The 21,683-nt window shown below is 42.0% G+C and overlaps 2 protein-coding genes across 2 annotated transcripts in view; one reads left to right on the forward strand and one right to left on the reverse strand.

Annotated features, from left to right (window-relative positions):
• jag1b (jagged canonical Notch ligand 1b) overlaps positions 1 to 4,287 on the forward strand; it is a 28,168-nt gene extending 23,881 nt beyond the window's left edge. The window contains exons 24-26 of the mRNA XM_037123316.1: positions 471 to 602; positions 1,628 to 1,769; positions 2,373 to 4,287. Of these exons, the coding sequence (XP_036979211.1) occupies positions 471 to 602; positions 1,628 to 1,769; positions 2,373 to 2,848 (750 nt within the window). The 3' untranslated portion in view covers positions 2,849 to 4,287. The remainder of the gene's footprint in view (positions 1 to 470; positions 603 to 1,627; positions 1,770 to 2,372) is intronic.
• A 680-nt stretch (positions 4,288 to 4,967) lies between these two features.
• Positions 4,968 to 21,683, reverse strand: part of LOC119033350 (SLX4 interacting protein) — a 35,455-nt gene continuing 18,739 nt past the window's right edge. Inside the window, exons 5-8 of the mRNA XM_037123318.1 lie at positions 17,801 to 17,878; positions 15,924 to 16,012; positions 6,677 to 6,783; positions 4,968 to 6,581 (exon numbers count right to left, since the gene is read on the reverse strand). Of these exons, the coding sequence (XP_036979213.1) occupies positions 5,813 to 6,581; positions 6,677 to 6,783; positions 15,924 to 16,012; positions 17,801 to 17,878 (1,043 nt within the window). The 3' untranslated portion in view covers positions 4,968 to 5,812. The remainder of the gene's footprint in view (positions 6,582 to 6,676; positions 6,784 to 15,923; positions 16,013 to 17,800; positions 17,879 to 21,683) is intronic.

The raw sequence follows: 21,683 nt of genomic DNA on the forward strand, positions 1-21,683 counted from the left end.
AACCATCGGTCCTAGTCTAAGACTCCCGAACAATTCAGTCACATATCCAAACGTGTTCCAGGAAGAAAAAATGTGGGAATATCTCTGTCTTCTCTCGCTGTTTTTGTTGACTGCATCCAAGTTTTGGTGTTCTTGAGAATCAGGCATTCGCAGCTCATGCCAATCCGCTCTTAACCCGACCGCACAACAAGATTAATTTCAGGATCATATGGATTTGAGCTGAACAGGACCACTGGCGACTCTGTCACCACATAGTATCATCACACGCCAGTTCCCTAACAAGCATGACAGCAGATAGTGACAAGCATATGAGCCTGCGGTCTTTAATCTAAATGAGGTGGATCCCAACCAGATAGCATGTTAAACCTACTGCCAATGCAAGCCTTGCTCTTCCTTTTTACTCCTTGATTGCTCTCTTATTTTTCCATGCACGTTTACATTTGCTCTTTTTTTTTCTTCTTCGCGTCCAGGGCTTAAGTGTGGAGGATGTGTGTAAGCAGCTGAGGCGCTTGTACGTAGTGAAGAATTTCTCCTTGGAGCATTCTGTGTCCATAACCTGTGACCCCTCATTCTCAGCCAGCAACGAGATCCACGTCTGCATCGTAAGTTCCTCCTCCCACTCCCAGTCTGCCATATGTGTGCCTCTCAATAAGAAATAAAAATCCCTTTTGATTTATAGCCTGCAGCACACATTCTTAGCAGCATTGAGACATGTTCTAATGGGTTGTGTGGCGGATTTAGGTTGGTTGTGTTGTGTCATCTGCTGACAGAAGGTAAACATGATCAAAGGTTTACACACTGGTGGAGTTTGATTAATTCAATAATTCGAAGCTTCAAACCTCATGTTGACATTTAAGTTCTAAATCAACATTGGAATGCTATGCAGGTTTTCTCCCTACAAATTCTGCTTAAATCTGCTATTTATGATTAAATTCAGGCTACATTCATGTCATCAGTATTGATTTGTTTCTGTAGAATTGGATTCCAGTGGCGGCTGTGTAGGATTGTTTCCAACTCTTGTCATCGAAAATTTCCTAGCACAAAAGTCAAAATATTTTGAAAAAATACAGATTTTTATCTTGTTTTTACAAAATTCTCATGTTTTTATGTAAAAAAAAAAAAATAAAAAAAAAAATCAATCAATAAATAAAATAAAAAGGTGCATTGACTTCGAGAATTTTAAAAGCAACATTTTTACTTTAGTAACGGTTTTGGAAGCTCACACTAGTATAACGGGGTGGTCTAGCAGCTATTGTCTTCCTTGCCCCTATATGGGTTTGTGACGTAGTATATAAATAGAGCAAATACATAAAAAAATTGTTATTTCTAAAAGAGATTTATTTTCTATTGATAATTGGTCTGTGAGAGGCAGCAGATCCTGTAGGCAAATTGATGTTCTTCAGTTATATATTCTTCTTTTTAAAGACAGGTGCAGTACCAGTATCAAAATGCATCACAAGCACAAAAGTGGCATGTTAATTACATATTAATGTGTACATGTGTTATTGCCTGTTGGAAAGGGATTTTCTCTCCCAAATCAGGAGGGATATTCTGTAAAGCTCTACCGGCTAGAACGTGACCCTAAACCAACAGAATTTAAACCTAACTTTCTTCTTGTCCCCTCCAGTCTACCGAGGACCATCGCCTGGACCGGAACCCTATTAAAGAGATCACAGACAGGATAATTGACCTGATTAGCAAACGCAATGGGAACAACACTATCATCAGCGCCATCGCAGAGGTGCGCGTGCCAAGCCCCAGCAAAACTGGTATGAACCGCCTCCAAACTCTGGTGCCATGCCTGTGAATTTTCCCAGACTTGCACACACTTGCATGTGTGGAAATGGGTGGGAGGATGTTTTTTTTGTTGTTTTTGTTTTGCTCTGCTTTTTTGAAAAGATCTGATGAAATACAGCCAAGCCCTAGATATGACGGTAATGCCAAGCACCAAAGAAAAATGCGCACATTTGAAAAATATTTCCTGACCTCCCACACAACAGGGAATGCCCAGGTCTACCATCTCATGGCAGTTGTAATGGAGCTCATAAATGGTCTTAGCCAGCATTACGTTGGAAAGAACAGAGCTGCTTGGCTACGTGGCTTTAGATTGGCTCATACTGTGACTGGCTGGACTGTGACTAGTGAGACTCCCGCATGTGTCCACCATTCATCAACCCAGTGACAGCAGACTGCCGCCACAGCCAAATAGAAGCAGCCCTCCTCCCTTGTTCAGGGCTCAGAGGTCAGGTTGCACTGGCAAAAGCATGCTAATGATTTAGCAACCTCGGTGCAGCGCTATAATAAAACCTTTTGTGTGTTGTTTAAATTTGTGGCTTCTCTTTGATTTATGATTGTCCTCTCTCTGCCATCAGACTACCTTGTGCCACTCCTCAGCTCCATCTTCATCGTCATCTGGGTGCTCGTGCTTGTCAGCATTTTGCTGTGGTGCATGCGTCGACGGCGGAAACAGAGCAACCACAACGGGACGACGGCCGCCGGCTCCGAGGACAACACGACCAACAACGTGCGGGAGCAGCTGAACCAGATCAAGAACCCTATAGAGAAGCACGTGGGCCTCACTGTGGCCATCAAAGACTATGAAAACAAGAACTCCATCATTGCCAAAATAAGGACAAATCATCCCGAGGGGGATGAGGACGACAAGGAGAGGCACTTACAGAAGGGCCGCTTTGCCAAACAGCCAGCATACACACTGGTGGAGAGGGACGAGAAGACGCCCATCTCCAATCCCAACTCCACGTCCAAAAATCCTAATTGGACTAATAAACAGGACAACAGAGACTTGGAGACAGCAAACAGCATAAACAGGATGGACTACATTGTATAGCAGACAGCTGTGTTGCTGTGCAACCAAGCCTTACGCCTTCACACCCCGGTGGTGGGTGAAACGGGGGAGCTTTGGCATGTGTAGTTAGTAAACTGTCATGTCAGTCGTGACCCCACAGTATTTTCAGATATTCCCCGTGTTAATTTAAGTTTTGACAAGCTGGCTTACACTGGCAGTGACAGTTGCTTTGGTTGGCTGGAAACACAAGGCACTGGTATACATTTCACTGTAGGACTAGTTGCAAATGTGTCCTCCTCTGCATTTCATTTCCCTTTTTTAAATTTGTTTATTTTAGTGGACACATGGAAGGGGCTCCTGGTGTAATTGTTGTACAATGACTAAAAACTACCCGACGTGTTCAACACTAGAGCTAATTACTTTTAGTATGTGTTTGAATTCTTTCTAGTTCCGTTTGGAGAAAGTGCCTTTTCAGCTTTAGACTTAAGCAACTGTCAAATGAGAAAAAAAGATCAACTTTATTATTTATTTTTATTTTGGGGGAGGGGGAGGGAAGGGTTCAATGTCAGCAGTTGCTGCCAATATGAAGAATTTATGTGTCGATTTAGAAAGTGTAGATATGTACATTTTTTTATTAATCATTGTATATATTTGATTTATTAACTTAATAATCAAGAGCCTTAAGATATCATTCCTTTTTATTTATATGTTCTGTCTAGTTTGAAGGTTTTGATAGCTGTGGAAGCCTACCATTTCTTTCAATGACTTAATTTTTTTTTTTTTTTTTTTCAACGCATTCTATAAAAAGCCAAATTTCAAAGAAGACAAAGGATGGGCACTTTTTTGCCTGAAAGAAATAGTTTCTCTTTTGTTTTTCCACACATTTTGACATTTCATTATTTGTTGCCAGGACCTTGATTGAAGGCAAGTGAGGTTAGGACAACAAAAGATGACGGCTGCTGCTGCTGCAAGGGATGGACATGGTGGCAGACATATTGCTTGCCACTAATGGTTTAATACTTAAGGGAACAAAAATCCTTCAGCGGCTTCAGTTTAACCCATTGACACATTTCAAAGGCTGTCAAAATCCACCAACTCGCAAGGCAAGTCACATCAACATGACACGCCAGAATTCCCATCTGCTTTAGTCAGCGTAATATCATAAGCTAGACCACGAGTACTTGAACAGTAGGGGGGCGATGGGAACACTGTAGAATCGGATGAAATACACTGCCTTGCTCGGCAAGAATCTGCTTTGTTTCTGTGCACATTTGTTTCTTTTTAAAAAAATGAGGCTCTTAAAGACAAACATGTTTTATCTCATTTGTTAACCCTTTGAGATCATGGCAACATTTTGTCCTATTTTTGACTTTTGTGTTATGAACTTGAGAATTATGTGTTGATCTGGCAATATATTTTTGAAAGTCATATTTATTAAATATTTTGTATGAAAAGAGAATTAAAGTTGTCTTTGTTCTGGAGAGCGAGTGAAGAGTCTGTCTGTGATGCATCAAGCCAAACATGTTGGAGCATATGAAAGGTTTCTCATGCAGCCTGGCGTGGGAACTGCCGCTGGAGAGACATCATAGACTTGAGCGAGGTCTCCGTCCAAATGTGTTTACAGCTAATTACGTTGTAGCGAGCCGTTCCCGTATTAAGTCAATCCTGGGGACAAAAATACCCTGCTCCTCATGATCCTCACACAATGTTGCTCTTGTCGGTCTGGTTTTAGCAGTAGGCTTAACTAAAACCTTTCAAACTAGACCTGAGAAGTTGTTGAGTTGAACAGATTTTACTTCTCTGCAGAATCAGTTTAAAAGGATTAAAGACGAGAGAAGAGATTATCAACACCTCTTGGGAATTACCTCAAACATATTAGTACTTTTAACAGTTGGGTCACTAATCCAGCATACTGTCTCAATCTTCTGCTCTTGATCTCAGGTTACACCCTCCGATACTGACAGAGAATGGGAAAGACAGAGCACTGGTTTATTACCATCACTGTTGCTGGACAGACTTGAAATGTAAAATTTGCCACGACCATCAGCGAGTCGTGACTGTGTGTGAGCACATCAATGTGCAGAGATCTACATGTCATTTCATGTTGGCTGCGTCGCAAAAATGATCAGCCTATTGGCATGTTTCCACAAAGATTCAGAGATTATTTTTTTTCCTCTAGGGAAAAACAAATTTTATTTATGTCATAAAATGTATTTCCAGTAAAATAAAATCAGTAAAATCATGTTCCCTCTGGTCCAGGGCCAATATGGTGATATGAACAGCCCCGCCGAGCGTTGGGGCGACGACAGCAGCCGCATTTTAACCTGTGACACTGTAGAAGTCCTGCTGTTCCCAAGCAAAACCACTAATATTTCAATACTGCTCAAAACACCCACACATTTGGTTCAAGTTCAAGATAAAAGCTGCATAAAACCCTCAAATTTAAAGATACATTTCAGGTACTGAGCAAACTGTATATGAATGAAATCTAACTACGTTTGTGCATTTTTGAGAATGGGGTGATGAAATAAATTTGGAAACAGCAATCAATCACAGCAGAGCTTCAGCGGGGAAACTGGACAGTTTTCAGACACGTAGGAGCCAGTGTTTCAGACTCAGAGCCATGACGTACTACATGGCTCCTGCCTGTCTGAAATCCCCAATCTTTAACACAAAACCAAATCTAAACTCCAATTAAAGGTTTTTGACTTTCATTTGCGAGCCTCTCTTGACCACCACTACTTATGGGTGGAGGCAAACGTCTGTTTCAAGTATTTGACAAAACGCTCGTGTATAGCTCGTGTAATTGCCATAAAATGTTCAGCATTTCATCTGTGTGGGTGTGTGCAGCACATGTGAAAAGAATGGGGATTGTAATAAAACGTGACACGTGTACAAATGCATGTCATCTGAGGAGACTGCATGGGGTAAACATGTAGCCTGACACAATATCATCTCTATCTCCGTGGCGTCAAGCATCTTTACTGTAGCTCGTCTCTTCCCCCCTCAGGACCTCTTCAGTCGTCGTAATCTAGAGGTTCTGGGCACATTTTCACTCCCCTCCTCTGTGAGTGTGGATCTGGAACTAATAGAGGAGCCTGAGGATGCAGGCTTGACAGATAGGCCCCTCAGACTTGCGGCCAGCCTGTTTTGGTTTGTCTGTGCCGTGTTATTGCTTGTGAGGGGGAGCCTCTGGGCCCGTTTCCCTAGAGTAAGCAGCTCTACTTCCAGTGTGGTTTTCTTGCACTCGGAGACTGGGAAAGCCTTGGACTCTGCCTTGGCTTCGGCTGGAGGAACGGGCGGCAGAGGAAGAGGGTCATGCTTGGATGTTTGTGTGGAGCTCTTGGTGGAGTGAGTTTGCATTGTGGCTGGAGGTCTTCCAAGGCACGTCCTCTTGGCCCTCTGTGGGTGAGGGTCTTCCCCTACATCGCTCGGCTTGCACCTCTTGCTGGTCTCCTGACTGATTTCATGTTGGCAGAAAACTGCTGAGGCCCGATTTGGGTCGAAGCTGTCTGGAGGACTTTTCTCAGCCTGCTGCTCCGGGGTCAGGCCCTGCTTTCGAGTAGTCACAATTGAAGCTTCATTTAAGGCTCTGGGGAAAGGCACCTTGTGGTCTGCTTCTGGGAGGGCCTGCTGTCCAGAGCTAGACCCAGTCTCTTTTAACTCTCCTGCTCCAAGTTCCCCTGTTTGATTTCTGGGACAGACTCCCTGGTCAATCTGCTGTTCCCCCGTACTGGAGCCACAGCGCTCTCGCTGGACACTAGCTTGTTTGGCTCTGAAAAAGTGAGCAGGATAAGAGGAAATGAACAGATACTCGAGTGTCCTTTCTGACTGGTGGGGTTGGAAAGTTCTACATTAGATCATACTCACAGCTTTTGAAGCACAGTCTTCTTTGTTTTTGTGGGGCTGTTTAAAGGCTCTTGGGTTTCTCCCACTCTGGAAAAATATTCCGATCGGCTTTGTTCGCTCAGCTCAGTCTAGAGAGGACAAACAGAATCGGTGTAAACAAAAAATATTATTCCTGGCATCCCCTGGAAAGGTTTGGCTTCAGAGCGGTCTGCTGTCATCATCTGGCGCTAAAAAAAAAAAAAAACATTTTCTTGTCTGCTGTGAAAATGATAATATAATGAATGCAATTAAAAGACTAACTCAGTGTGACAGATAAAAGTTCACATACATTTATCATCTGATTCTCCTGAAAGTGTTGTCTCCTTACTATTTGAACTATGACACAGTACAAGAGGAATGTGTTCTATAATGCCTTTGGAGACGCTTAGTAACACCCCAGCTGGTACAAAGAATTAGTCCCCAACTTAATGCTGTCAAAAGCAACCACCTCAAAGCCTTCAGAAAATAATCACCGGCTTGTCATGGTGTGACGTGTTCTTTCATAGCCTCTGTTGTCTGAGGGTTGGACTGACGCTTGCAGCTTGAGGCAGAATTGCAAAATGGTGAAAGCATGCTGACATGTTAAAACAGCGATTAAAATGGCATCATTAATAATATGATGAAGCAAGGCAGAGGAAACATGTGAGAACAGAAGGTGTCAGAGAACAGAGAACAGAAGGTGAAATAAAAACAAGTGGAAGTAGAACGTAGGAGCACTTTCACTGGTTTAAATGCAGACAATCTCTCTTCACTCTCACTGACTATTTTTGCAACAGTATGGTTCCATGTATGAATGTCAAACCTTTTCTACATAAGCCACCAGAAACCAGAGCTTCTATAAAACTCACATTTGTAGTTGTTCAGCTAAAATGTCTAACTATGGGTGGAAAGTTCAATATACCCACTTACTAAGGCAACCCTCTGAGGCAGAACAAGGAACGGGCCAAAGATTGGATCTCACCAACATGTGCCCTCAACAGGCCACTAATGAAGGTTAATCACAGGTCTCTTCCTTGGCTGACCTCGAACAGACTCTGGATTTATGAGAGAACAAGAGACGCCGGTGGTAAATTGAGCAGAACTTAAAAGGTTGAGAGCCTGTCAATTTATCGTAAATTAATTTCATCTAAAGATGTTGGTGGTCACCCGGGTTTAGAGATTGAGCTGAAGTATACCTTCTTAAGAGGAAGAAGCAGCATGCAGGCGAACAGCACCATGATTTGAGTAATTTTCTGTACACAGGGCCAGTAAACGCTTCTGCCTTGAGCCTACACGGTAGTCGTAGTTCTGGCTGCTCTATCGTCATGTGAGATTATATATCTTCTTTATTGCTATTTGACATAAGTGTTGTCCTGGTTTTAACAGGCTGCATTCCAGTAAAGTGATGCAATTTTCGGATCTTACCAGACTGTATATCCACATTAACGTTGACTGATACCAATAGTCATCCCTACAATGTTGGTGCAACGTCAGTATCAACGTAGAGCTTATTTGGTCATGAATATTGTCAGGTGCTTGAGAAGATTCGGTAGGAAGATATATATCGTCAATACTGTCAATACTGCTTCTGTAAAACAACAACGTCCCATGTAAAAGATGTAGTCGTATCTGTGAAGTCTATGGTGATGTTAGCAGCTGTATGAGGATATACTAAAGCTTAGCAGTGCTGTAAGGAGAAATTCAAATTTTAACCTTATGATGACCCGAGATGAAAAGTTGAAAAGGGGATTGCCAAAGTTATTACAACCCACCCTGAGGCATACATGAATGTCTGTACAAACTTGCATGGCAATCCATCAAATCAACAGATATTTTGGCTTGGACCAAATTGGTGGATCGACTGACTGACTGACTGACAGACCCATGCTCCCATCTAAAACCACTCTAGAGACTACTACAGTGGGAAAACACAACCAGTCGGAAGTTAAATCAGGGAAAATTCGAGGATGTGGCCACCATGTTTATCCAATATCAGCCATTTTTCAGATCATTACAATTCCATAAACTGCTTGGTAAAAATGTTCAATGTGCACTCGAAGACGGGGAAAGCCAGTGTGGTAAGCTCTGGCATCCACCAGTTGCTGTGAACACGGAGAATATAAATCATTAATGTCCTCTTCCACATGTCACGATACCAGTGACAACATATGACCCGACGCACGAGGGGGAAGAAGTTAATTGTCCCAAGCTGCAAGGGCAAGCTGGGGCATTGTGGCTTTGAACTGGGTGTTGAGACCTAGCAACTGCACGCTGGTCTGTGGTGTGGTGGACGGAATAAAGAGGCCAGACGGAGGGAGGGGGAGTGAACAAGGAGGCCGGGCAATGGGAAGAGAGGCGGAGACGACCAGAAACAGGCGACAAGATACTACAGAATGGATAAGAGAAAGAGACAGCGTCTGGAGGGGAGAACAATAAAAGAAGAGGCACCCCCCAGAGTAATATCGCCTGACCTCAACAGTCTCTCCAGCGTGCCCACAAACGCAAGAATCCTCACACAGGAAGTTCTCCACAGGCCGCCCTTTGTTTAGAGATGGAGTCATGCTAGAGTGTGGGCAGAGGCTCAGAGTCTTTACGCTCTCTCATATCCACAGCTTGGATTTAGGACAACGAAACACATGCAAACTCGCATTTGCCTACGCATCCACACACCCACCCCAACAACAACAATTCTGAGAAAGATGTGGGTGCCGTCATTTGCATTGTAATGCCTTGATATGTATTTTCAACTGTTTAATATGAATAAATGCTGTTTGAAAAATGAACTTGAAAGAAAAATCAACATGAAGCCAATGGGAGGCTCTCTGGGAAAGTTTGGTGCCTGTCGGCTCGACTTCAAAAGAGCGCAAGAGTGAAAGAACAGATTGATGGAGAGGAAGGAGCAGGAAGAGAGGAAGAGGTTGGATATACATAGCAAGCAGAAGCGGAGAGACGGATAGAAAGTCAGACACAGAGAGAGATAGTGCAGGAATTATTATCACCAGGGGTCTGGGGGTGGGACGTTCTGTATATAGCAACCAAAGAAGAAAGAAGAGAGAGAGAGAGAGAGAGAGAGATAGCACAAGAGAGGCAGTGCAGGAGAAACGTTAGCGACGTTGCCACAAACTATGTGGCTAAAACAGTGAGTACTGTGTGGGAACCAAGGTGGCCTAATCTTCTACGGAATGATGCAAACTCCAAATAGCTGGAGAGTGTCCCATGAAGCAGGAGGGAGGGACGGTGGTAAATAACAACCTCAACCCGTCGCCGCCACCACCTCCTCTCCCTCGACAACCAAGGATTTAACCCCCCCGCCGCCAGCCAGTCTGTTCGCCCCCACACAAAGCTGCAAAACACTTCTCGTGATGCAACATGTAAAGTACACCAACAGTGCCCTCCCCGGCCCCGGAGCCTCCAAAACAACATGGCTCCACCACGGGAGCTGCAACAAGACAGCACATCTGGATGTCAGATTATATAGAGATAAGCCTGGCAAAAGGGCAAGGAGAGCAGAGAGAATGAATCATTAGGTTTAAAGGGATACCAGGACTCAAAGATTCTTAAACCTTGCCCCCGGTCTGGGTGACTCCTGGAAACAACTTCAAACGGATAACCAACTGCAGGCTCCATAAAATACAGGGAATGAACAGTCCCTCCACAAACATCTCCGATAAGGTAGAAACACAGATAGTAAGATTATGCGTGTTATCTTTTAATGCAGCTGCACTTGAAAGTAACACACTGATGTGGCAAAATAGTCTGCGAGTAGCCCAAAAATACTCCGCTCTTGTTAGGATGGTAAAACTTCTCATGGTATCTTTCTTGGTACAATGGTCATTCACTCATCCATCTGTACAATGCAATTTTGGCGTATAAAAACAGCTTTTCAGGAACCAAGAACAACAGGCTTTGTTTCAGCTTGATGACCATGCAGTTTTTAGTTTATCCAATGGGTTTTGCAAGGATTTGGAAGGCCAAAGGGGTCAGCGCCTGTTCTCAGCCCATCATGGCGGCACTGCAATCTTTAGCTGAAGTTGAAACATGAGAATTTCCAGCAAAATAAAAAACCCCATCTGACAAGTCAGAAAACAGGCCAGCATGGAAAGCTCAGGTCAACCATCAACTCATATTTGCTTGTGATGTGCAGCAGTGGGAGCCAGATTGTTTGTTCTGGGGTTACTCTGCCTTTGTTCTTACCTAACACACACAAAAAAAAAACAGTGAGATGCCGTTGCATAAAGCCAGTCATTTACTCATCTGTCACAACGTAATGATTCATACCACTTGAAATGCTTGGATCCATAAAACTATTTGAGTTTTAAAAGTGGAATTATTCTTTCCACTGGAAACCCTTTGAAGAGCTTTGTGATGGCACATCTAAGTATACAAAATCCTTAAACTGGCACCAAGAAACAACAATAGTACTTCACTGTCAGGGCAGACGTAGCTCCTGCAGAGATGTTCGTGAAACTAGTCCACAAATTGCACCCCGCCTCCTCTCACCCTCCACCCACCCTGCTCCCACAGAGGAAACATGCCCTGTTTGTCTAAGCTCACCACATCTTCCCTGCAACAAAGTCAACAAACATGCATGGGCACATACTGGTCTAAAATAGAGGACAGTTCTTATCCCTGAACAATGACAAGGCTTTTCAGATCCACCCATGTGTAAGGATTAAGACAAGCTGTTAACTGTTTGGACTCACTTCGTGCAAATCAAAGAAAGTGGCTTTAGACGGGATGGAATGAACGGACGCGATCATGTACTGAAAAAGATCACATCTATGTGTTTGTCCGTCGTGAAGAGGGGATCAGCAGATACGGGACGCTTGGGAAAGCACTGCTGCTAGTTGTTGAGAGCTGTGAAGAACAGAGGCGCGCTGAGGTCATGAGTAAACACACAGGCTCGTCCAGAGCTCAGAAGAGGGGGGGACTGGAAACACATCTGCTCTGCCTTTGATCCAAACGTCTGCGGCCCAGCACGCCACTCACCTCAGCTGCCCACTCTGTGCCTGACTAGAAAACAACGGCCACAATCCTAAACACACGCTCTTCCTTCCCATGCTGCCCTCCTCACTGTTGGTGCTGACTCACAATAGGAGTGAATTTTTATGACAGACTTGAAGCTTCTTATGTCAAGGAAAAAAATAACATTGCCAAAGGAGATGGCTTTGGTTTGCTTCACACGGTCTCATGTCAACAAAGCCATTTCAATGGCCCTACCCCTGCAGAGCAACAGACAGTTCTCTCGGTTTTAGTATATTGAGGGCATCAGGTATGAGGTTTAAACAATCTTGTCTTGTTATAGACTTTAATCAGACAGTTGACGTTGCCCCCTTACCTTGCGTGGCAGTTTGATTCTCAACAGAGATTGCATGATGACGTGATCGCTCAAATCCATCTTGCAAGGCTTCAAGCTTTGCCCTTGTGGCTAAAAATACAGTGGTTCGACCAATCAGTGTGAGACTTTAGTTGTGGCAACAAGTGAGAAAACAACTGTTGTGGAATTTTGGCTTGCTTGACAGTTCAGGAAAGATGAAGAAGACTCAGAGACACTGATGGCTTACTTTGAGATAGTTTATAAAGGATGATCATGGAGGGGCAAAATAACAACACGTTTGTCTGCACAGAGTGTTGCCATGATAATCCTCCCGGGTCTTCCCCAACGTCCAAATTATATCTTACAGCTTCAGGAGGCAGCGCTTCCATACATGGTTATCTGTTTAACAACATAGGAAGGGGGGTGATGCAGAGTCTCTCCCCTCTAGCCAGAGGTAAAATAGGTCAGAGACACTTAGTCTGTAAACATAGATATACTGAAGGCCTCCTTATGAGGTTTACACAAACGGTTAGCTTAGCCTTGGCTTGGTTCATCAGACATCTATTCTGTAGACATATCTACAGTAGCTTTGAGTATCTAGGTTGCAGAGACTATGAGAAGATTGCTCATAGAACAATCATCACGATCATAATCCAGAGTTTAACGTCTGTACAAGACACGTATGACCTCCTGTTGTATGGAGACACAATGTCCTGGGAGAATCATATTAAAAAAATTAAAAACCCCTAAAAACAAAAATGCTGGTTATTATACAGTGCCTACAATAAGTTTTCACCCCCACGGATATTTTCCCCTTTTTATTGCTTTTATAAATATAATCATAATCAATATGATTAGGCTTTTTCAACAAGAATTTACAAATAAAACACAGTGAACACAGATTTCCACATTGTATTAGTATTGTGAATTAATTAAAAATAGACAATGTGAAATAAGTGATAGCATAAGTATTCATCCCCATTATGGTTAATACTTGGGGTGAATAAGGTTCATCTCAGTTGAACTCCACACAAAGCCAACATGGGCATTTGCTTCGCCATCATATGCAAATGTTTGTTCTGCCCCTTCGCTTCAATAGGACGGAAGTGAATGAAAGGCTGATGTCGATTTTGCACATGTGTGACCGCAGCCATAGATGGTCATAGACAGATTGTTTGTCCAATCACCTACCCATTACTTTTTTACGGCCTGCCCATTTCCAAACAGTTTCACAAGGATGACGTCCCAGATGGTTCTATGCAACAAACCAGGCCAGGTTAGTTGGCCCCCAACTCCACTCAACAACTCCAGTGACTCCAGCTATGACAGTCTTGACTTTAAAGGTTAAAGTTAGCTCAAACCATGGCAGTGGTGGTCAAAAAGTTCCTGAAAGTCTTATTTTCTATTAGTTTACAATTATGAAATGTAGAGGTTCAATCCTAAAATTTCTGAAAGTTTTGGAAAACAGAAAATCAAGCTGACTTAATGTAGCCATTGGCCGGGTCAAGGAGGTAAGAAAGTACACAGGGTTTGCATTTTCCCTTAACCTCTGTTTTTTCATTGTTTAGACAACTTTTTTCTTTCACTATGGTGTGTGCAATCAACACCAACGTCTGCTGGATATGTAATAGAGTTAGTATCTGGTTGACTTGTAGATTGGGTTGAGGAACCAGGAGTGGGCTGCTGCCAGTCTCCTCTCTCCCTCTCCCTCTCCCCTCTGCTTTCATCTCTGGTTGCTCTCTGAATCCAGAGAGCATCTTTATCAAGCGAGCAGAATTATAGCTTATAGTTTCTGTCACAATACATAGACCCAAGATTTCAGTTTTTGTAACTGTGTCGTCCTTGCTAAACCACAATTCCATCAGGCAGTTTCAGGCAGATTGAAAGTCGTGTATTGTGGCTGAGGCATTAGAGAGTTAGCAAGGCCATTATTCACTTTAAGCACAGTTGTTTCCTCCACCAACCTCTAAGGGAAATATCAGGACTATTTGCTGCTAGATGCTACAGTATGCTCCCGAGCAAGTCACAATATGTATCTGTTTTCTGTTTGGTGCTAGGCAGGTAGTGTACAGTGGGTAGGTATGTCAGAGCTGGAGGAGCTGCTGGGAGCTGTGAGACTGAACCAAAACAGTAAAAAATGCATCTGTAAAACCAAAGCGTTGGAGGATAATTCCTGTTGCCACATTACACATATTCCTTTGATCTAATGTTGACTGAAAATGATAACCCAAACAAATTGATTTTTTAGTTATGGACAGTTTTACCGTACCATACTAAAGTACCAAAAATAATTGGTATCCTTGATCCCTCTGCACTACTGGAAATGACTAAATCTCACCATCTGCTTGTCGGACCGAGCCACAGCTGAAAATATGACTAATAAGGGTGCATGGGATGCAGGAGACATTCAGCATTCTCAGTGTGGGAGAGAGACGTTGGCTTTCACAGGACAAAAGGCCAACCATGATGTCACCTTAGTTCCCTCACAACATAACCCCCTGACCTTTTGAGAAGTGCTAATTTGATGAGTCCACATTTCCACTGCGGTTAAGGATTTTTGTTCAACAAGTCACACAAACTGAATCCTAACAACAAACCCAAAACCTCTCTAAATACAGGGTAACTTGGAATCTTTTGGGACAAGCAGGCTCGTGCTGTCAAGAGTTGTGGGATAAAAGACCCCTTCTTAAGACAAATGAGCAACGTTGACACAGGAGCCCATTATTTTTTGACAGCAACATTATTATGCTTTACATCAGTTGTGACTCACAGCATAAACTTTTTTTTTCATTAAAATGTTCGACTTTGGCAACATTATCTTGAAAACGCTCCCTTTTCTGACAAATTAGATCAGGGTGAGGGACGTAAACAAATAACTGTTTTTGTCATGTGAAAAACTTTAGCCTTGCTGTCTGGTATCTTTCCCTTACAAACCACGCTCGAGGTTGGGCTAGTGAGAGCTCCACCACAAGACTCCCACCCTCCAATTCCCTCCACTTGTACTGTATGAGCCCAGAGAACCACATCCTGAGGAGAGGAACGCAATCGACAGCAATGCCTCCTTGAACTGGAAAATTGGTTACACAATCTGAACTTTTCACTGACGACTGTGTTGCTCCACTAAAAATATTACAATCACTGCTTTCATTGGAAGCCAAACTGTGGAGAGTGCAGAGCCGTTTCAAAGGGAAACAATAGCAAAAACCCCGTCGAAAAACAGCAGGCCGCTGATCATGGGATGTGATGGGAGAGATGTCTGTCCTTGATGTGAGTGCCAAGGTGAGAGGCTCCACCGCCATTTCCCAGAATACTCTGGGGAGGTTGGGATCAAATGAGCAGTGACCAAAGGATAGCTGTGTGTAAAATGAATGGACGAAAAGGATCTACAGTAGTAGGTCTTATGACATGAGCAAGAGTAGAACAAAATGTACATCGCATGGACTCCTACAGGGAAATACCCACTGAATACAACTTTGTCTGAGTCCAATCGATCAAGGCACATGACATGCCACAACATTCTGCTTTTTGTTGTTGCCACATTTTTCCAAAACAGATCTTGAGTGTTTGAAAATTCGAGTTTTCAAGTATCCAGGCTCTCTCAAAAGCTAAAACACACAAAATTAGTTTTGGCTATATTTTTGACTACCCATTAATGTTGAGGTTTACAACAATCCCATGTTTAAGTTTGACAAAAAGAACCCACAGCTGGGGTGAATTGGCAGAATGTTGGAGCAGGAACGAATCAAAGAAGGGGTGACTCTGCTGTTTTGGACCCCTGAGTACCCCCCCCAAAATATCTCACGTAAACAGGATTGGCATATATAAAGTGAGAGCACAATTTGGCAACACATCCCTATAATAACACACAGACCCGTGCTGGACTTCTTGCCAGGCGACTGGAAGAGGAAATAGAGGAGTATAAACAGCACTCACCGCGGCAGGGCTCGGATTTCCATGGTGTGCTGAGGCGTCTTCTGGACAGCTCACACACACAACATAGCGTTCAGGAAATACACGCAAATCTGGAGGGAAGGCAGAGAAACAACACAGACCATGCTTCTAGTTAATAACGTGGGCTCACCTCTAATTGTGAGTCAAAGTCGGACAGAGGGAATTGTGGTAGAGGTTTGACTTTACATCTAAAAACACCAAGTATTTACTATCCCTCAGACCAGGGAGAAAATGGAAGTTTACAGATAATTGCTAAGCTTTATGAGCCGCGTAAGCAGCATGAAATATTATAAAATTTTATGTTAACAATGGCTCCTGGGAGCGTTCAGACTGTTTCATCGGCTTCAAAGGCAAAGATCATTTACAAAAACAACATTATTACATGTAATATATCATGATAATAAATCCAACTGCACTCAACACATCAACTGGGCAGCCAAGCTGGTGAATATCTGACCTGTGGCCTGTTATATACATAACCCAGCTGTATGCATGTGAAGAACTTGCATAGCAATGGAAGTTCAAAATTTGTACCATATATTTGTACCGTACCACAAATACTAACGAGGAAGTGAACTGAACAGGGGCATTTGCAAATTGCATTCTTGTTCCACTTAGCCTACCACTTTCTGTTCTACGGTTCAACAGAAGTGTTTAATTTAGTCCGTAAAAGCTCATATTCCTCCTCAGTGGTCATTTCTAAAAACATTGGTTTTGCTTCAGTTGTGTGGATTTGTGGTTTATAAACACAGCAAGTGAACACACAGATTTTGCATGTATCACACACTTGCATTAACATACATATGTGGAGTATGTAATGCGAATGATTATGTCGGTCACGGGTTTGGATGTTTTTTGACAACAGCTACTTGCGTAATTACTGTAAAATTTGATGTGGAAATTCTTGGCCTCTAGCGATAAATTCTCAAAATGAATTAAATAGAATAATAACAAGTCAATTACCATGAAATTTGGTAAGCACGTTTATCCACCAAATAAAATAAACCATTTAATTTTAATGATCTTGTGGGTGTTCCCGTAATGCCAAGCTCAAGATTAACTTTTCAGTTTTCACCCTCCTAATAACTAAAGATCGAGAAAAGAAAGACTTGCACCATGTAATTTGTTTTGTGTTATGGCTGAAATTAAAGTGATCTAAATCAGAAAATACTACTTCATTTTGACAATTAATTATGCTAAATTAACATCTCATTTTTAGACTCATGGTTTTCCTAATAAGACTCAAAACTTGCCATTTATCAATGTACAAGTAGCCAATCAGAATCAAGACTTTTACCCATCTGTTTCATAGCTAATTGAATTTTTTTCATGTCCTAACGACAAAGTACAGCAAACTAAGTGGACCGAATTACACAACCTTTGACCCCAGGAGACTGGGTCTAATTTGATGTGTAACGGACCTGCTGAGAGAAGCCGTCATCTCAGACTGCAGTAGGTCAGTGCTGCCGTAACATCCAGGCCCCAGGGGAGCAGATATTAACTTTACTGACAGGAAGAGAGCCATGTCGGTCCCATGAAAAGGTGGCCAAGGGTCACAAGCACTAGATGGGCCATGGAGATAGATTCTCACTGCCTGCAATGGACAGCCTTGCAATCTTTCTCTCTCCCACTCTCAGTAGCCTCTCAAGGGAACCACTTAATGGCTGCCTGTTCTCAACAACACCCCGAGCAGGTAGGGACAGGACATAAAAACAAGTGAGGGGGAGAAAAGTCAACATACAGACCACAGATGACTTGCTCCTTCTGTGGGAAATTTGGCTGGGTTTGAGTCATTGACGTGTCTATTTCTGATTCATTTCACTGGGAATTGATTTATCAAAATATGCAGGTTTGCGTACCTCCATGGAGCTGCTTGACGATACATCTGAGATTCATGTGTCGCTTCATAAAATTGGCGACCAAATTGAAGCTTTTGCCTGTTAAAAACAAAAACAAACAGAAATCCAGTTATTTGTGAAACAGAGCAGAAAGACATCAGAGCTTGGACTGTACAAAATTTCATTTTGGTTTTTAAATAAAGCTTCAAATGTTTGTTAACATATTTTATGATGCCATCACCCTAAAGAGAAAAAAAGTGATTCATTGGAATGAAATGACATTCCTTTTTTATTTAACCAACTTCCTTTAATATAACTCATCTTTTCTGTTACTTACCTTACTGTGCATATGCTTGCTTATAATAGGCTAAAAGGTGACAAATATGGACTGAAGCTGAATATTTCACCTGTCATCATTTTTAGAGATTATATTTTTTACATTAAATTCTGACTTTTGGATTTTATAACACTTTCAACACTTTATAACACAAACATGTCAAATGATTTTGAATTTTGTATGTCAAAATGATGAATGTAAATTAGAAACTTCATTGACTACAGCCTAAATTTATACAAAATGATTGTACATCTGACACCATTTCCAGGGCTTGAACCTGTGGCCAACTTCAGATGGGTCTTTTTGGATGGTGTGTGCTGGCATTATTAAATTGTATCACCATATCACAAAAAAGCCAATGTTGGCAATCAAATATCTTCTGGTATTCTAGTGTTCTTCAGTGAGATAAAGTAGATAATCAAAGTATGGCAAAATATGAAAACTTTTTTGATAGGATGAGTTACAGCACTTCCATTACATACTGTAGAATCAGGCTACATTAAGCTGGGCCTTAAGGTGAGCATAGCACTAGAGATCAAACCTTTAGGAACAAAGCAGCTTTATTTCCTTATCACACATTACAATGCCTATTCCTACACATTACTCTACTGTTGGCTCTACATGCTTACATACATCACTTTCCTACAAAGCCTCATCTCCATCAGTCTATGGACCAGCATTTTACAAAACCAGTTATCTCATTCACACTGTGAGAAGCTACTCAATCTCTTCAATCTAAGTGACCTCCCAGTCTGGCACAAGCAGGGAAACCGTGGCCGGGCCTCTGCTCTATTTGTCATGGAATGTTTGTCATGGTATGTAAGATGTGCTGGGCAGAAACAGTGGCCTGTTGCCTAATCTGGTAGGAATTTGTTGACTTAAAGCGAGGCTCCAGCTAACACGCTATCCAGTTGTTCTTTGTAAACAGGACAACAGTGCTGGGAAGCTGACAGAACATGCTCACCCTTTTGGTACCTACTTGTTACCCTTTTCCTTTTCTTGATACAATGACTGTAACATTATATCATGCTTGACTTTACAACTTCCCCTCTATTATTTCTTATTCTTTTCAAAATCTCATGTTGCTGTTGCCATGACAAAACCTCACTAACTGCTAAGTATTTTAAGTCCAATTTAAGGATTACATGTCTTCTGCAGTTTGAGAAAATCTTGACCTCCTGCACTCAAGGGTCTTTCAGTACTCCCTGGATAATGTCAAATATGCACCGTCATCAAGCTTAAAAACGAGCCTGTCTTTGTCTCTGACACGCTGACATTTTAGAAGAGGGACGGTTTTCACCCATTGGCAACAATGCTGACAGTCAATCATCAATAAAACTTGGAAAAGTCTCCTCTAAAAGTTGACCTACATCGAGGACCAGTATGTTCCACAACACACAGAGCAGATAGCATGTTAACAGCAGGCACACACACAAGTGTGAGGGGGCTCTGTTAGCTGATGTCATCTCAGCAGCAACTCAGTGGCATCTAATTATTGTCTTCAAAAAGGAGCAGTCTTGTGATTCTTTCGATAATGACATGCAATTACAGAGAGAGTTCGCCACTGAACTGCCACAGGTATACGCTTAATTCCTCTGGCCAGTGATTAATGACCCCAACTGTGCTTTCTTTTTCTAAGTGTGTGTGTGGCTGAATTAGCAACCAGGGTCACTACTTTAGCAAACACTATTTTAATTTGTAAAAATATACAAAACAAGTAGGGATACATTAATAAAACAGTCATAAAACCAAGATCAATCTGTCAGCTAAGACTTAATCTTTACAAATAACTGCTAAGTCCTGTACGAGTGTAAGTAGTGTGAGAAATCAAACAGTTATTAAGGCTTTCAACATATGGATGCCTGTTGTTACTAAGATACAAAGTCATTACAATAAATATTATTCTGAAGGCGAGTGAAATTGTTACCTCGGTGACAGGCTTAAACACATGTCAGTTTAGCACCTATGGGAACGTGTCTGATCCTCAAGAGCGACTCAGTAGAAATTTAGCCTACAGCAAAATTCACATGTTAGACAATGTTAGAGAGCTTAGTTAGGCTTTGTGAAAACACTTTAAAATCTCAGAAGGCAGAAGAGAAGCAAATCTCCAGTCTGCACAGTGAACAGGAGATGGATCAGGAATAAGGATTCATTGTGTGACACGTGATAGCAAATAACAATGCTTGTCTGCACACTCGCTATACATCAGATTCATTACGTGCAAGTTGATACCATGACAGTTTAAAGCCTTATTCAGATTTAGTTTCAGAATAAAGTTAATCAATTCCATGATTATAATAACAACATGTAAATTTACATGTGTGATATCATCCATTGAGGTGGTATTTCCCAAGATACTTAAGGGTGTCAGCTTTTCTTAGGATAGTAAATGCTACTCAGCTTTATTATTTTTTCATTTAATCCAAGACTGACACCAACAAATTTATCTAGCGCTGAGGATATAAAACCATCAGGATTCCAGCCTTAGACTGGGACCGCTGTCCTGCAGCAAGCATTCCAATAGAGAGCAGATGTGATAGCTGTATGCTGAATGATAAACAGGGATTTATAGGACACTTTTATGTCAACCAAGAGTCCAGGGAAATCTAGTTACATTATTCCTAACCACAATGATACCTTGAGCAAATTAGAGGTGCAGTTTTTTAGGGTTTAATTTTGAGGTTGGGTTGGTGAGGCAAATCCACCTTTCTGATTCAGAAATCTGACTTCAAGGGGTGTTCTAGAAATGATCAGCTAACAAATCTTAAGTCTTGTAAGTGCCACTGGTGTTAGTTATTAAGACACTCTGTTACTTAGGAAAGCTCGGACAAGCACCAGAAATGTCATCCATAAGTGACCTTCCCAAGTGACCTTCCGGTTGTAGATAAATACAGTAACGGTTGTTGGCCTTTTATCCATAATGCAACTGAGCAAATCAACAAACCTTCATCAAGTTACATGCTTCGTATTGTGCGGACTGTCTGAAAGGTATAAGCCTCAGACATCAGCTTGGTAGCTTTCCAAGTGGTGGTCTTTTAGGTCTCTAATGTCTTTAGTTTGTGGTTGTTTGGGGGACTTTTAGGGCTTTAGTCCGATCTTCAGCAAGTGAAACACATGTGGGTTTGAGGTCAGGTGGTTAACATGGCCACTCATAACAACAAAAGCCAAAACATGCGTCACTGTCTAAATTCTTATGGACTGCACTGTATGGGTGGTCATCTTGTTGTCCTTCACTGAATTGTTTTTAGATTTGGGGTCCTTGGAAGCCTGTCTTTTCAATACTTGGTGTACATAAAAGTACGTAGTAATACTGGTGGATCAAATGCACTTTAAATAAAAGTGTTTTATTTGTGCCAAAGAAGAAAATGCATTTAGCATTGTATGGTATGTTGAGCATGTTTGTAGTTAACAAAAACAGCATTCCTTTATTGGAAAAAAAAAATGTGAAATTCTGTTATTCTCTAAATAGCAAAGCAGTGATCATCCATCATTCAGTCTGGATGTCTACCAGGAGAGGAATGCAGATCTATATCTCTGTTTTCTCTTCCCATTCTGGGTTCAGGAGGG

This window comes from Acanthopagrus latus, chromosome 15 (assembly GCF_904848185.1).
Source record: "Acanthopagrus latus isolate v.2019 chromosome 15, fAcaLat1.1, whole genome shotgun sequence".
NCBI classification, from domain to species: Eukaryota; Metazoa; Chordata; class Actinopteri; order Spariformes; family Sparidae; genus Acanthopagrus; species Acanthopagrus latus.